The sequence below is a fragment of the Acanthopagrus latus genome, chromosome 23 (genome assembly GCF_904848185.1).
Source record: "Acanthopagrus latus isolate v.2019 chromosome 23, fAcaLat1.1, whole genome shotgun sequence".
NCBI classification, from domain to species: Eukaryota; Metazoa; Chordata; class Actinopteri; order Spariformes; family Sparidae; genus Acanthopagrus; species Acanthopagrus latus.
In genome coordinates, this window is record NC_051061.1 from 7,417,016 (window position 1) to 7,431,121 (window position 14,106).

The window sequence follows — 14,106 nt, forward strand, 5'->3', positions numbered from 1 at the left end:
GTTTTACTTTTTATAATGTGACTGTTGTTTAAGAGGATTCAGAGATCTGTCCTGACCTGTAGCTCTGTAAAATGTTTTTCATTTTTAATGACTTTAATATTCTTAATTACCTCTACCACTTCTAATGGAGACTGCCAATATTAAGATGGTTTGCACTCATATATTATGAAGTGCTTTGGAATACAGTCCATTAAGTGGCGCTTCTGTTTTAGTTCTCTATACAAATGTTGTCATGTAAATAACTTGTTGGACATGGACATGAAGAGTCCATGGAAAATAAAATTCCACCTAAAGGTATTGTACTCTACTATTGTCCTGATGTCTCTTGCTCCCCTCTGAAAAGTCCAGTCCGCTCTGATTGGTCAGCTCTTACAGGTCTGTGCGGGCCAGGCCGACCATGCTTCATATCAGCATTACTGTTTTTTGTTTTATTTTGGATGTAGCTATGGCATCACAACCTTACGGAAGTCCCAACGGTTCACTTGAATTTCCGAATGCGGGCTGTGGATGTAGCGTTTTGATATTTTCACAGCATTTATTTTGCATTAGAACTGCTTTATAATCTACAGAGACAGGAACATCTCACTTTCTACAACGTGGTACCCTTACAATTGACGGTGCAGTTCAGTATTTTCTGTTTCTCCTCCAGTGCAATTCCAATGAATCATTTAAGAAATCCCTCAGAGATAGCACTACACTACTTTCTATTTTTAATGGGAACCAGCCAGAGTTGAATGAGGAAAAAAAAATAATGACCTCAATTCTACTACATTAGTGTTGTTTTTTTTTCTATGGCAGCAACACGTCTCATCATAAGTATGCAACACGCACGCAGAGGAAACCTTTCTCACTCAGTCATTCATAACGAAACAAATCCCAATATCGACAACCTCAGTTTAAACTTAAAACAGCATAAAGCTCAAGGGGTTTGTGAGTCGCACAAAAACAATGCTCATTGTTAAAGGCCTCATTTCGGTGCACTGACACAGAGGAAAACAAACTCAACACACAATACCTTCAAAAGCTTATTTCTGTGGAGGACAAGAGTTCACCTCCAGTTCACAAATGGCATGCGCTGACAACGAAGAGGAATATTTTTCTGCGGTACGTTTCCCATTTTTTTCTCATTCCCCTTAACTGCATCTCGCTCTGCCTCACACAAACACACTTCTTCTCTGCTTTTTATGCGCTCCCCCGCAAACACACACACACAAAAGCACATAAGGCGCTCTGCTTTCTTGAGACGCACGCTCATTCTTCTTTAAGCCTTGCACCTCTTCACCCCGGCCTGTTTGGCACCCTCTGTAAACACTCGCATGCACACACACACACACACACACACACACACACACACACGCACACACACACACACACACGCATATTCGCACCTTCATGCAGCTGTTACTGTTAGACTGGGGAGTTGGCAGCCCTGCAGTGTGGTTAGGTTTCCCACAGCTTAGAGACCATCAGGGTGAAGGGGCTTCCCACGGAGGAAACCCTAGTTCACAAAGGCTCACAGGTCGACCATATGAGGTGGAGACGCCATCAGTATCACGCAGAAATCTTACAAAAACATTTGTTATGCCACAAATGGTCAGTTTTTTCAATTAATCATATTTCTAAATAGGCTTTAACTAATTACCATTGAAAGGCACATGCCAACCTTAAAGATATAATATGTATCATTTCTACATTAAAAGGTAATAAAACCGACATGTCCTTTGTTATATATTGTTGTTGAATTGTGTACGTACAGTATCCCAAATGTTTCCAAATACGTTCAAAACCCAGACAAAACTGTTATTTGGTTCAAGGTAGCGGTGCATTTTGTTTTTTTTTTCACCTCCAATTTTCACCATCCAATAATATGTCAGAGTGAGGAAGGAATCTGGCAAAAATTTAACGTGGGCGCAACGTTTCTGCCCGAGTCACGTAGATTTGAATCAGCTATTGTTGTTGTTTAAAAATGAAGACAACAACTCCCATGATCCCCTGCTACTTACATAATTTTGTCATCACTCGTTCCTTCATCAAGTGACCCTGCAGTGGTCATCGTTAGCTATTAGAGCCTGACCAAAGTATCTGCTGGCCAATATTATCGACCAATATTGGTCTACCACAGATATGGATGATGCTGTGTGATATGCTGTAGCAGTTCAATTGCTATTTTTCTTTGTTTGTGCTGATTTTCCAAAATCCCTCATGATCATCAGGTCACCTGTGCGTGGGGTGGGACTCCTGACTCCTGATTGAGGAGTGGAAGCAGCTTGGGGCCTTTCCCTCCCAGCCAATCACGGTGCAATGACAATCTGTTTAAAGAGAGGTGGGGAACAGCACGACGGGGCCTCAAACCCCAGTCTGAACCTGTCCCTGCCCCGCTGAGAGCTGCATTCCCCTTTGATTGCCGACCAGAAACTCTGGTCTGTTAGGCCCTTTTTTGTTTTACTGGCTGCCCACACCTTTGAGTGACGAGACTGTTTGTTTGGGAATCCCTTAAAATGTCTGCATTCCAGACTTTGGTACATCATATTTTCTCTATAGTTTATCTGTCTCTGCTTCTGAAAGAGACGCTAAAGTAAAAGACACCAAGAATCGACCACAGTAACATTTTCACCAGCTTCCATTGCTGCTTTCTACTGCTCCCTGTTTTGTGTTTTGTGTTCGTGATGCTGAATCAAAAATATGTGTCCACTGGAATCTGGACAGGACAACTGCTTATTTTTTTAGCAAGGTTTACCAAGACTCTGAAAGCCTGCATATATACACACATACTGTTGTGATAATTGTATAATTCGTGTTTTTAATTTGTCAACCACAGGATAACAAAGGAGTTTTTTTTTTTTTTTCAAGTCAAGAGTTTCCTCACGTCACTTTGGATGGAGCCTCTCCAGAGCAGGCTCCCCGTACATCATATCTTCGCCCGTCTTGCCTCAGCATTCCGCTCGAGTCATAAAAATATTGATTTGAGGTAAACTTCACACCTCAGGGACAGGGTTTCACATCTGCAGAAGTCAGTGTAGTAAAGAGGGCGTCGACACGCTTTATCTAGCAGAGATAGTGGTTATAGACGATGGCAGCAACTAAACAATGAATGTTTCGTATCGGCAGTGCGGTGCAGCAGATAACCTTGGTGGGGTCTGACTGATGCTCATATCACACCTGCTCACATTCAGATGGGAATTTGAAAGCGGAAGATGGTTAACGAAATGATTGTTAAAATAAAGAACAGCTCAAAACAGCGTTTGAAGACTGAATCGTCCGCGTCTGTGAAATATTGACTGTTTTTCTAAGATAGGCATTTTGTTTATCTGAAGTGTGAAGTGAAGTATTGAACGCTCATATATATATATCAGAATAAGAAACCAGAACAGGCCTTTACGCATTACTGCTACCAACATATTACCAATCAAAATGTATTGATTTTGGAGACTTGTGATATGTCTTTATTCTTTCATGGTCATTTCAGGTTTGCTGTATCATCCATCTACATCCAGTACAGTCAAAACGTACTGCCCTATGACTGTCTCATAAACATACTGTAGCTCAGGTAGTAGGGACCATTATTTGAAAGGTTGTTGAATCGATTCCCAGCGGCCCCAGATACTGATCCCTAAATTGCTCCTAAATGTGTGTTGGGGCAAAAGCAAATAGACATTCTAATATTCCACAACTTGCACTCAGTATTGCACAAGAAAAGGTGCATTTAGTTAAAAGAGAGAAGATATTAAACTTGCATTCATCGGCGCGGAGTGAAGCATGGGAAAATGTGAAAATATGGACATGCGCATAAGCTGCTGTTTTGAGGTCAGTATATGTCAGAGTTATGTTCAGAAATGGTTTCCTCTGTCTCCCAGTGGCTACAAACAATAGTCAGTGCAGGTTAACCTCGCTAACGGAGAGAAAACCGAAAAGCTTTTCAGATAACTGACCGAGATTAAGAACCTGCAGAGGCAGACCACAGATCAGCCCAATCACAATCGGTCTTTATACTTCCCTTTAGATAAATCAGCGTGGCGTATGTTACACAGTTCCACTGGCAGGGCACTGGCTGAGGTATCTCTGTAAATCAATCTTATCCTCCTCATTTCACAGCCGATTGTTTCTTTTCCCTGCGGACACCTTTTGTGGTAAAGGTCAGTGAGAGAGGCTGGGCTTTTATAATGACAGAAGATTGAATGTGTGGCCACCCCAGTTCCGCGGTGTTCAGTATCGATCTGTGCATGCAGCAGTAGTGTTACAGTAGAAGATAACAGCAGGCCTTAATAAGAAGCTCGTACATCACCGAAGTTCAGTGTGACACCGGTGAAAGAAGTCTATGAACTGCCTCAAACACTACATCTATCTGAGAGTGTGTATCACAGATCTCTCCAGGATACACTGTACAGTTGTATTACTGGGGACATATTTACTCTGTATCCATCTGGAATGTTTCTGTGTGACACCGGCATGAGTTTGTGAGAGATGGGCCGTAGAGATTTCGGCCCCCTCTTGAATATAATGGAAGTAGACTGCCCTGGGCTCCCATCGCTCAAAGAGCAAAATAAAACATTTAAAAACTCAAGTCTCTCTCCAGAAATTATGACCTGGTTACTCACGACAGACCACAGAACTGTTGTGAGTAGTTTCGTGTCAGAACTAATTCTTAGATGACGTCAGAATAATGACAAACTGCTGTTCATGCCTGCTCAATAACACTGTATCAAACAGTAAACTGAACTCAACTGAACTGAACTAAACCGAACTAGTGAATGACACTTAATTTGACCAGTCAGGAGCTTCTTTTCCCGCCCTGTGGCCTGGAACGGCCAATGAGTGATCAGGATGACAGGACAGATACTCTTCCGCCTCTGGATGATTGACATATCGTGTAGCCAATGCAATTTCAAATCCATAAATGTATCATTTGATTGTGTTTTAAAGCTCTGAAAGTGAAAATATGTCAGAAAAGACCACTTAAAACTAAAAGGGGGCAGCGTGTCATTATGATGATGATTGCAGCTCTAATTCTTACGTATTGCTCCTTTAAGCTTTGAAATGATGAATGTTTATGACAGTTCACGCAGTTTGCACTCAGTTTGCTCTTCCAAAGAAAACCATGCATTTCATGTCCATTTTCGGTGATACTGTTTTTCAATTTAACTTTGACCATGATAGACTATAACATGTGGACCCAGTGTGATCACCAGCCTATATGGGGCCTACATGGAAACGCTGGGGGGAGTTACAGGCCCTCAAAAATTTAGGTGAGGATAATAAATAAATAAATCAGTGTGTTTAAACTCCTATAGATTAACGCCAGTAGCTTAAGGAGCTGCCAAGTGTTTGGAAAAAAACGTTTAGACTGTAACCTTTGAAAAGAGCCTGAAACCATGCCTGTGGTGGTTCAACAACAGCTTTGAACTGATTAAAACTGAACCCATATGAATCACATTAGTGTTTTTGCGAAGACTGAAATGAACGTCCAAGTCAAACCACAAAATCTGTCAGAGAAGTCAAAGTAGACGGTACCTGAAGAGTTGCTCCGCTTCAGGTATGATGCAGCAAAAACGCTGTAGCGCGAGCGATTTGTGACGGGCGCGAACGTGCGGATGACTCAGACCGCGTTTCCGCCGAGAAGGATAGGGCGACGATATCTGCCAGCTCAGCATTTCGAGCTGCACGGAGGGAACACGGGGATGGTGAGGGCACAAGGATGATGGCGATACGGTGTCGTTTGCTGTGACCTTTCTCCAGGCATCTCACCCCTCCATGCTTTTACATCGTCATCATCACAGTCATCACAGTGGGCTGAGGGATGTCTCATGTATTATGCAGCAGTGTACAGTGAGCCGCCCTCACAGACAGACAGGTGTATCTCTCTACAGTATCTGTGTGTCTCTGAGAGCTCCGGGGCTCGCTGCAGATAAACTCCAGGCAGCCCAGACTGTTAGTCTGTTGTTTACTGAGCTCTCCTTCACGGGTCCTGCCGCAGCTTTTAGTCAGACAACAGCTCGCAAGTTCACTTTTCTTTTCCTTTTTTCTTTAGCCTCGCTCCAGGGACGGTAATGTCAGGCTACGACTTTGTTCCATGCTGAAATATCTCAACAGCTACTGGATGGATTGCCCTGAAATTTAGTACAGACATTCAAGCTCCACTCAGGATATATTCTGAGACAGTGCTTGCCTTTAGCCCCATCAAAACTTTGATTTGTTTAAAATTGGCTTCCCAGCATGCATTGTTTTTATAAAACCCACCGGAGACCTTTTCATTGCAGTTTTAAGAAAACACAAATGATCAAAACGTCCTATGTGTCTTCTCATATATAAGTCACAGTTGTTTCTTCTCTTAGTAAAAAAGGAAACAATGCTAACCATGTTGAATGTTAGCACTGAATACAGTCCCCACCTCGCTTCATTTACAATATATATAGTATGATAAGTTCAGCCTCACAGGTAGTTATTGTGGAAACCAGTATGTCAACGTTCACATGAAGAATTGTTTTCTGACGTTCACTGAACTCAGTTGGTTTTTATTCTCAAAAACTTTATATACAAGGGAACAATGGTGCATAAACATGCGTTTTTTGTATGTGATTAGTGATGATCATTAGTAAATGTCACCATGGTAACATTGAGCCTCTGGACTTGTTCTATCACTTGTCTGACTCATAGACACACCTTGATTTATGGGAGATGATCATCACAACATTTTTAATACTTAGTTTTTTTTTCTTTAATCTCCAAAGCCAAAAATTGGCCCGTGTGTGTGTGTGTGTGTGTGTTAGAGAGCTTTTTGAATTGACTATAGGCATTACTCCTGCCTCCTGTGGTGGACAGTTCTAATTAAATCAATGAATCACTGCCGTTTTCTTCTTTCGTCCTCCCCGTGAAGCCAACTTGAAAAATGTGTTTGTGCAGCACTTTTCTGATTTCAGTCGGCCTGGTGACGACAGTTTGGCTTCGGCTGTTCACGAGGACACCGATGGCCGAACATGAGTCGCAGTTCGCTGACAGGGGCTTGATGCCGATGTGCTTATTGATGTCACGCTTTTGATATGGATTCCCGGTTAGTCTCAGTCTGGACAACATCCGCCGAGACCCCGCCGAGCCTGGCAGCTCCACGGCTGTTTAAAGATGTGACTGGCCACATGTGAAGCTCTTGAACCAACTGAGCGATCATTAAACATATTGTCCGTGTTAAATAGCCTGTTCTCATCCCACATGCATTCATAAACTTCCTTTAGCCCACTTGAGATGATGCGTGCCCCGGCCAAATCCCTAATAAGGTTTTGTCAGACCACGAACACAACATCTCCCTGGACTCCTTGGTCTTTTTCCACTGCTTGTGTTGAGATTGTCTGCGTTGTTCCTCTCCCTCTGTGTTGGGGAAGGTGACAGGCGGCGGTCGGCTTCAGTCACACACAGATCTAAAAAGCCACAGTGACGTGAAGTGCCGGGCTCCCCTTTCATAGCGTGAGGTGCAGGAGGCTCCTCCATGAGGACTGGGCTGACAAACTGAATTCTCCTGTGGCATTTCAGGCACAGAAGACTCAGATGGCCCGTTAAACCCCCTGTTGACTGGGCCCCTGGCTCCGAGCCCTTCCCTCGTCTGCAACAACTCAATGATATCACACAGATGAAATGGGAGACGCTGATATGGACACTACGCCGTCCACCTGTGTCCCCCCTCCCTCCCTCCCTCTCTCCCTCCTGCTCTCCTTTAATGTTCCCCTCTGCTGCCGCGTCTCTGCAGCTGATCCTCCTCCTCCTCCTCCTCCTCCTCATCTCCTTCCTCTCCCTCCTTTTGTCACTCCTCCCCGACTGTCACTAATTCACCCTGTCACTCGTCACCTCCTTTCTCGCACGTCCCGGTTTCCTGCTCCATTTCTAGAGCGTCACCAGTGTAATACGAGAATGTCTCCGCGTTCTCCTCTCTGCTCTCTGGCGACCTTGTTTCTGACCTTGTCCCCTCTCTGTTCTCTCTCTTCTGTCTCTCTCCCTCTCTTTTCTTTTTCTCTAACAGCCAAGATGGCAATGAGCAGCATCCTCAACACTGATGACATCAAGAAAGCTCTAGATGCATTTGCAGGTAAAGCACTTGTCGAGGATGAACGACGGGGACAAACTGATCGCAGCTGTGTTTTGACTAAAGTGGATCTGGCCCGTATATGATCTCCCAGGTTTGGTTAGATTTGAGGGGAAGCACGGGCTAAGGATGGGTTAACATGTGTGTAATGCAGCTATCATACAGGCTTACATCATGTTGACTAATGTGTCAGTGGGTGGCCTCAAAATACTATGATAGCCATGAGCCTCAGCTTGTCAGAGCGGCATGAAATGCAAAATCTTCAGTTGATACAGTTGGGAACAAAAGGAGCTAACGTCTCTGAATGAATCCAAAAGTCTCAGAATGCGAGCGTAAATGAATTTAAAGGAGCAGTTCACCCCAGAAATGATGACGAAAGTGAAATCTCCTGAAAAACCCTGGCGCTGATGGAAAGTTGGTGATGTTTCACGGTCCACAATTCATTTCTGGAGCTTCAAAACAGCGTTACAACATACTGTAACAAATGGCACGCTCCAAGTCTATGGAAGCCCCAAGATCCCAAATCAAAAAGTTATTTACACCCTTTATGCACGGGCGAGCTGCCGCACACACTTCTGTCGGGGTGCATGCTGACACATTTTTTACTGTCTGCAGCAGCTAGAGTGAAGATTTTAGATTTACAAAGGATGAAAATAACATCATCTCAAATCAGTTTGGGATCTTCGAGTTTCTGGACATTTTGGATTGCATCGGATGAGCCATGTGGAGCCATTTTGGGGGGTTTTCTTCTTCATCAAGTCCCAATCTACTGTAGTTATTTAGGAGAATTCTGCAACGCTGTTTTGCTGTGAACTTCACACGACTTTTCTTCTTTAAATAACGGCTGAATTTACATATTTGTGTGAACTGTTCCTTTAAGCTGTCGATTGTTTTCCGAGTTTTCTTAACGCTGCAAATCTTTAACGTTCACAACTTAAAGCTCTGTAATTCGATACTTCTTGCTGAAAAGAGCGCTGGGAGATGAAAGTTGACTCCTAACTTTAAGTTTTTCTGTACACTGCGTCGTTCGACACTTTATCAAATAACCAGATGTTTTCCAACAAGCGCTCCAGCTGAGTGAGTCATGCAACATTTGTGGGAACAATGAACGGACGTTCTGTTGCAGGTTACCTGGTGCAGGCAGATAGTGTCATGACTCCTGTTGTGTTGTTCTTGTGTCTGGTTTTTGGTTTCTTGTTTATGATTTACATCCTTGTATTATGTCTTGTCTTATGTTTTTTCCTTGTCTTGTGTGTCATGTGTTTGATTTTCCATGCCCTCATGTGTCCTTTAAGTTTCTCTCATGTTCTCCCCTCTGGCTCCCTCTGTCTGTTGTCTTGTTTCCCTCCTGGTCTGTTCCTCTGTGCTCCTCCCCCTCATCATCACACCTGGCTTCCTTCCTCCTCTCTCCTCACCTGTGCCTCGCCATGTCATTAGTGTCTGTGTATTTAGTCTCTGTGTTTCCCCTCACTCTTTGTCTGGTCATTGGATTCTGTCTTGTGTTTTCTGTCTTGTGTTTTCTGTTTGCTGCTCCATGCTCCATGTCTGTTTGGTATGTTTTTGGTTTTGAGTTTTCTATGATTGAGTTGGACTTTGATTTTTTTGATTTGTACTTTGTCTAGTTGTTTTCTTTGCTACTTTGTCTGGTTTTTGTTTACTACTTTGCCTTTTGCTCTTTTGGTCTGCTTCTGGTTTTTGTAACAGCTTTAAATAAAAGCTCGCCTTTTGTTCTCCTGATTTTGCCTCCGGAGTCACTGCATTTGGATCCACCTTTCCCTTTCATAGTTTTCCCTTTTCCCCAACCTGACAGATAGAGCTCAGTGACCCAGAACAGACGGGTCCTCTGGTTGTTCTCAATCTGTAACTGTCACACTGTGAGAAGGCTGCCTTATTATAATTAATTTCTTTGCCTTTGGGTCTCATCTCCCAGATCAACACAGGATGGAAAAAGTTAAAGGAACTTTTTGAGAAGTCTCATCAAATGCCTCCACTGACTGACTGCTGTAGAATGTGTCAGAGAGTGCATCTGATGTTCAGATATTCGAATGTAAAGCATGTAAAGGGTGTGTAAAGTACTGTAGTAATGTCCTTGTGTTTACATGCCTGTGTGTGTGTGTGTGTGTGTGTGCGCACGTGCAGCTGCAGACTCCTTTGAGTATAAGAAGTTCTTCGACATGGTGGGTCTGAAGGCCAAGTCTTCTGACGACGTGAAGAAGGTTTTCAAGGTGCTGGACGCCGACAACAGCGGCTTCATAGAGGAGGAGGAGCTCAAGTGAGACAAACACACACACACAAATACATACACAGACACACAAATGTTTTTTGCTGCACATAAAACATCACTGTCGTGTGACGACGACCCTTTCCTGCTTTTTTTCTCCGTCCCCTGGCTAGATTCGTCCTGAAGGGTTTCGCCAAAGATGGCCGGGACCTGACGGACAAAGAAACCAAAGCATTTTTAAGCGCAGCCGACAAGGACGGAGACGGCAAGATTGGAGTCGATGGTAAACATCAAATTCTATTAGTGGGGGCGTCGCGAGGTCACACAAGCAGACAACATGAATGTAGAGAGAGAGAGTCGGACAAACGCAGGCAGAGCGTATTCACGTGCTGCCGACTGCGGTTCACCACATATTCATTCACAGGCTGTTTGTTGCGACTGCAGCCTCACTGCGGGTTCACTTTATGTTTTGAGCTCATATTGGTGGATGTTTTCAGACTGCAGCATCAGTGTCATTATAGCTACGAGACCTTACACTTGTCGTTTTCTGTGGTCTGTCATTTTCTACGCTACAGAAGCAAAACCTGAATCATTCCTCGTCCTTCCACTGTAACTGAACGCACGACTGATGGCTTCAGAATAAAGGGGAATAAAAAGCTTCAGACAGATTTAGGCCTCTGAACCCTCACAGGCTTATCTGACGTCGCCTGGTTAGTGTTTGAGTGAGACACATGTAGGAACGTCTTCAGTCAGAGGCTTATTATCCCCTTTCTGAGGAGTAAATGTCAGATCTAAGAAAAAGGTTCGGTTGGCTATAGAATATGAAATGAATCAGATAGAATCTGGATTATCATTGGTTGTGTCACTCATTCACTGCTCGATTCAACGTTGAGGACTTTATAGTGAGCACATCGTTCAAATGAAAAGACACTACCGGACACTGCTTGGGTGTTGTATTTTGGGACACTTTCATTAAGCTATATGGGGTATGATAATCTCACTATACATTAGCGGTGACAGAGTGGGATAGCTCCAGAGCCCTCGCTGACTGCCCTGGAAAGGCACTTCAAAGTCTGAGTCTGTCAGTGTGGACGCTGGGATTGAGCGTCTGACAGATGTTGAATCAATGTGAAAATACAAAGGTCCAGAAACGGTAGATGTGTATCTACAGCTGTGAGAAAAAATCCCAAGAAAGAGATGTGATTGTACATAAGGCAAGGTGCTGATGTGACGAAATCTTGCAAAACAAATGAGGGAAACAATATTGAAGCCACTGTGAAAACTGAAAGTTCAGCAAAAAGAAGAAGGAAAAAAAACCTCTCCAATAATTTTCACACGGTCCCTAACTACAAACTGTGCTCACTTGATATTACTGTATGTAACTGAAAGATGACCACATTTTCACCACAATGTTTCTTTAAAGGGGCACTACGTAGTTTTGGAGAAGAAATTCAAACTCTGAATTTTAACATTAACAGTACTAATGAGGTAATAATACAAACTCTGAAATATGTATCTTTTCCATAACTGAGTAAACAATCTGTTTACAGAGGACAATAAAGTCCCCAGAACACTGTTTTAAGCTAGAAAGGTGGCAGGGTCTCCCCAAAACTACACAGTAGTTTAAAAAAGAAAAAAAAAAAAGAAACAGGGAAGGGAAGGGAAAGTAACTGACATCCTGACAACTTTTCTTCCTCTCTTGCAGAGTTCGTCCTCCTGGTGAAAGAATAAACAGTCACCTCGTGCGACTGACTAGCACTCCCGAGGTCACCTCCGAGCCACCGCTACATCCTGACACCCGCCTGCCTGCCCACCGCCCCGCCACCCTCTTCCTCCCCAACGCCTACACCTCACCGCCCCACCCTGACTCCCACAGCCAACCAGACTGCAGCTGATTCCTGCTACACACACCCCTCATCCTCACCCTCTCCTCCACCCCACCCCCCACCCCCCACGCTGCTGTCTTCACTGAGCGCAGCGCTGCACTATGGGAAGTAAGCTGCGGCGTGGCAGCCCCCCCCCCTCCCCACAGACACACACACATGCACGCACGCACACACACACACACCCACACACACACACACACACATAAACATATGTCCCCACAGCTATATTCACCCTATTTATTTTATCCTTTTTATACAAACTGTTCTTGTTTCTGTTTATGTATAGATAAAGATAAAAACATGCCTGCAGGAATAAACACCACACTTTAAAGCATAAAGTAGATATTTAAAGTAAACAGAGAATATAAGAGAAAGAGCCTCGCTCCCTTCTGTACTCCTGACTGTACTCTCTTCTCATATCTCTTCATTTTCTTAGCCGACACTTCTGCTCACCATCCCTCTTTTCCTCCCCACCCTCTTTTTTCTCCCCCTCTCTCTGTCGATTTTCACTTCTGGCACGGTTCCCTTTCCTGCATTCGCTCCCCTTTTGTCCTCGTCACACACCGTCCATCCATCTATCCATCCAGCCATCCATCCCTTTCTCCTCTGGTAATGAGCTGTTGTAAAACGCACCAAAAGAAGAAAGAGGTCAAGCTGTGAAAGAATCAAATAAAAACTTTTAAAAAAAACTCACAAAGACTCATCTGTTAAATCCTTCCTTTGTCTCCTCTGTCTGATTTCCTTTCTCTGTTTTGCTGTCATATTCCCCTAATCATGAATAAAGGGTGGTACTTTCAAAAGTGAAGAGGTCAAAATTGGCACTCGGTGTCATTTGTAAGTGTCCGTTGGCGCCGACTGTGTCGTCTCTTTCTGCTTTTCCGTGCAGTCCACGCCACGTTAAGAACACACCGTCACTGAAAGAGGAAAAAAAACGAGGCGGAGGATGTTTTATTCCACCTGCCCAGGAGTCTTCACTCGGTACTGCTGTGCTAGTTTAACAGAACCATGCTGTCAAGCCATTAGCAGAATTGGATTCACACTGAGGTTCAATTTGGGTTAAGTATCCCCGGCGGAGGATCCCAACAGGCAACGCGGGGATCCTGATCTGCTTTAGTAGGCCATCTCACCGCCTGAGAAAATAAACACAGATCTGAAGCTTTGAGGCGATCACTTAAAGAGATGGGAGATCAGAGCTGTTGGGTTCAGCGTAGCTAAGAACGGTGTCAGAGGGTTTAATGGGAAGAGGCTTGTGGAATCATCACCGCCAGAAAAATCTCTCCGTCAGCCTGTTTACACCAGGTATTTAAACACGAGCTGTATCCGTATCTGGATTTGCTGTGAAGGGAAAGTGATCAGATATGCTTGAACACATCTGGATGTAGTCTGGCTCACATTGTGCTTGGCATAGATATTTAGTGATAGCCTGGTTTTAGTCTGGTAACTGATTATGCAGCAAGAAATAACTGTGTGTGCAGGGAGTGTGTGTTGTGCTCAACTGTGCAGCGGGTCTGCCGGCACCAAACCAAGGTGACCGGATACAATATTTCTAATACAAAGAAAGGAATAACCTAATGCATTACGTAATGCATGTGCCGAATTCACAAGAGGGAGGAAAGAATTAAGAAAAAAAAAAAAAAAACATGTTTCGCAGAGCTTGTGGAGTTCCTTCAATCTCAGCAACTCACAAAATCCAGTGAATTATTAAAGGAGTGTTTCTTTTTTTGACTCCTGTTGCTTTAAGGTCCCCCCCCACCCTGTACAAAGTCTGCTCTGATTGGTCATCTCTGACACACCTGAGCCAGCATTGCTAACCACAACAAAGCCGGTGTGCTAAATCAATTCTTAAGCATTCAAACTAGCTGCTTAATTATGCAAATGTGTGACTCTTTGAGCATGTTGACAGTGTTTGTGTGATAACTCTCACTGCCAGAAGA

At 43.8% G+C, this 14,106-nt stretch overlaps 1 protein-coding gene across 1 annotated transcript; it reads left to right on the top strand.

Annotated features, from left to right (window-relative positions):
- The first annotated feature begins 8,002 nt into the window (after positions 1-8,002).
- Positions 8,003-12,865, top strand: pvalb6 (parvalbumin 6). Its single transcript, XM_037090273.1, has 4 exons — positions 8,003-8,068; positions 10,205-10,337; positions 10,460-10,569; positions 11,992-12,865. The coding sequence occupies exons 1-4, from the start codon at positions 8,008-8,010 to the stop codon at positions 12,015-12,017; spliced, it is 330 nt and encodes a 109-aa protein (XP_036946168.1). The 5' UTR covers positions 8,003-8,007; the 3' UTR covers positions 12,018-12,865.
- Positions 12,866-14,106: the final 1,241 nt, after the last annotated feature.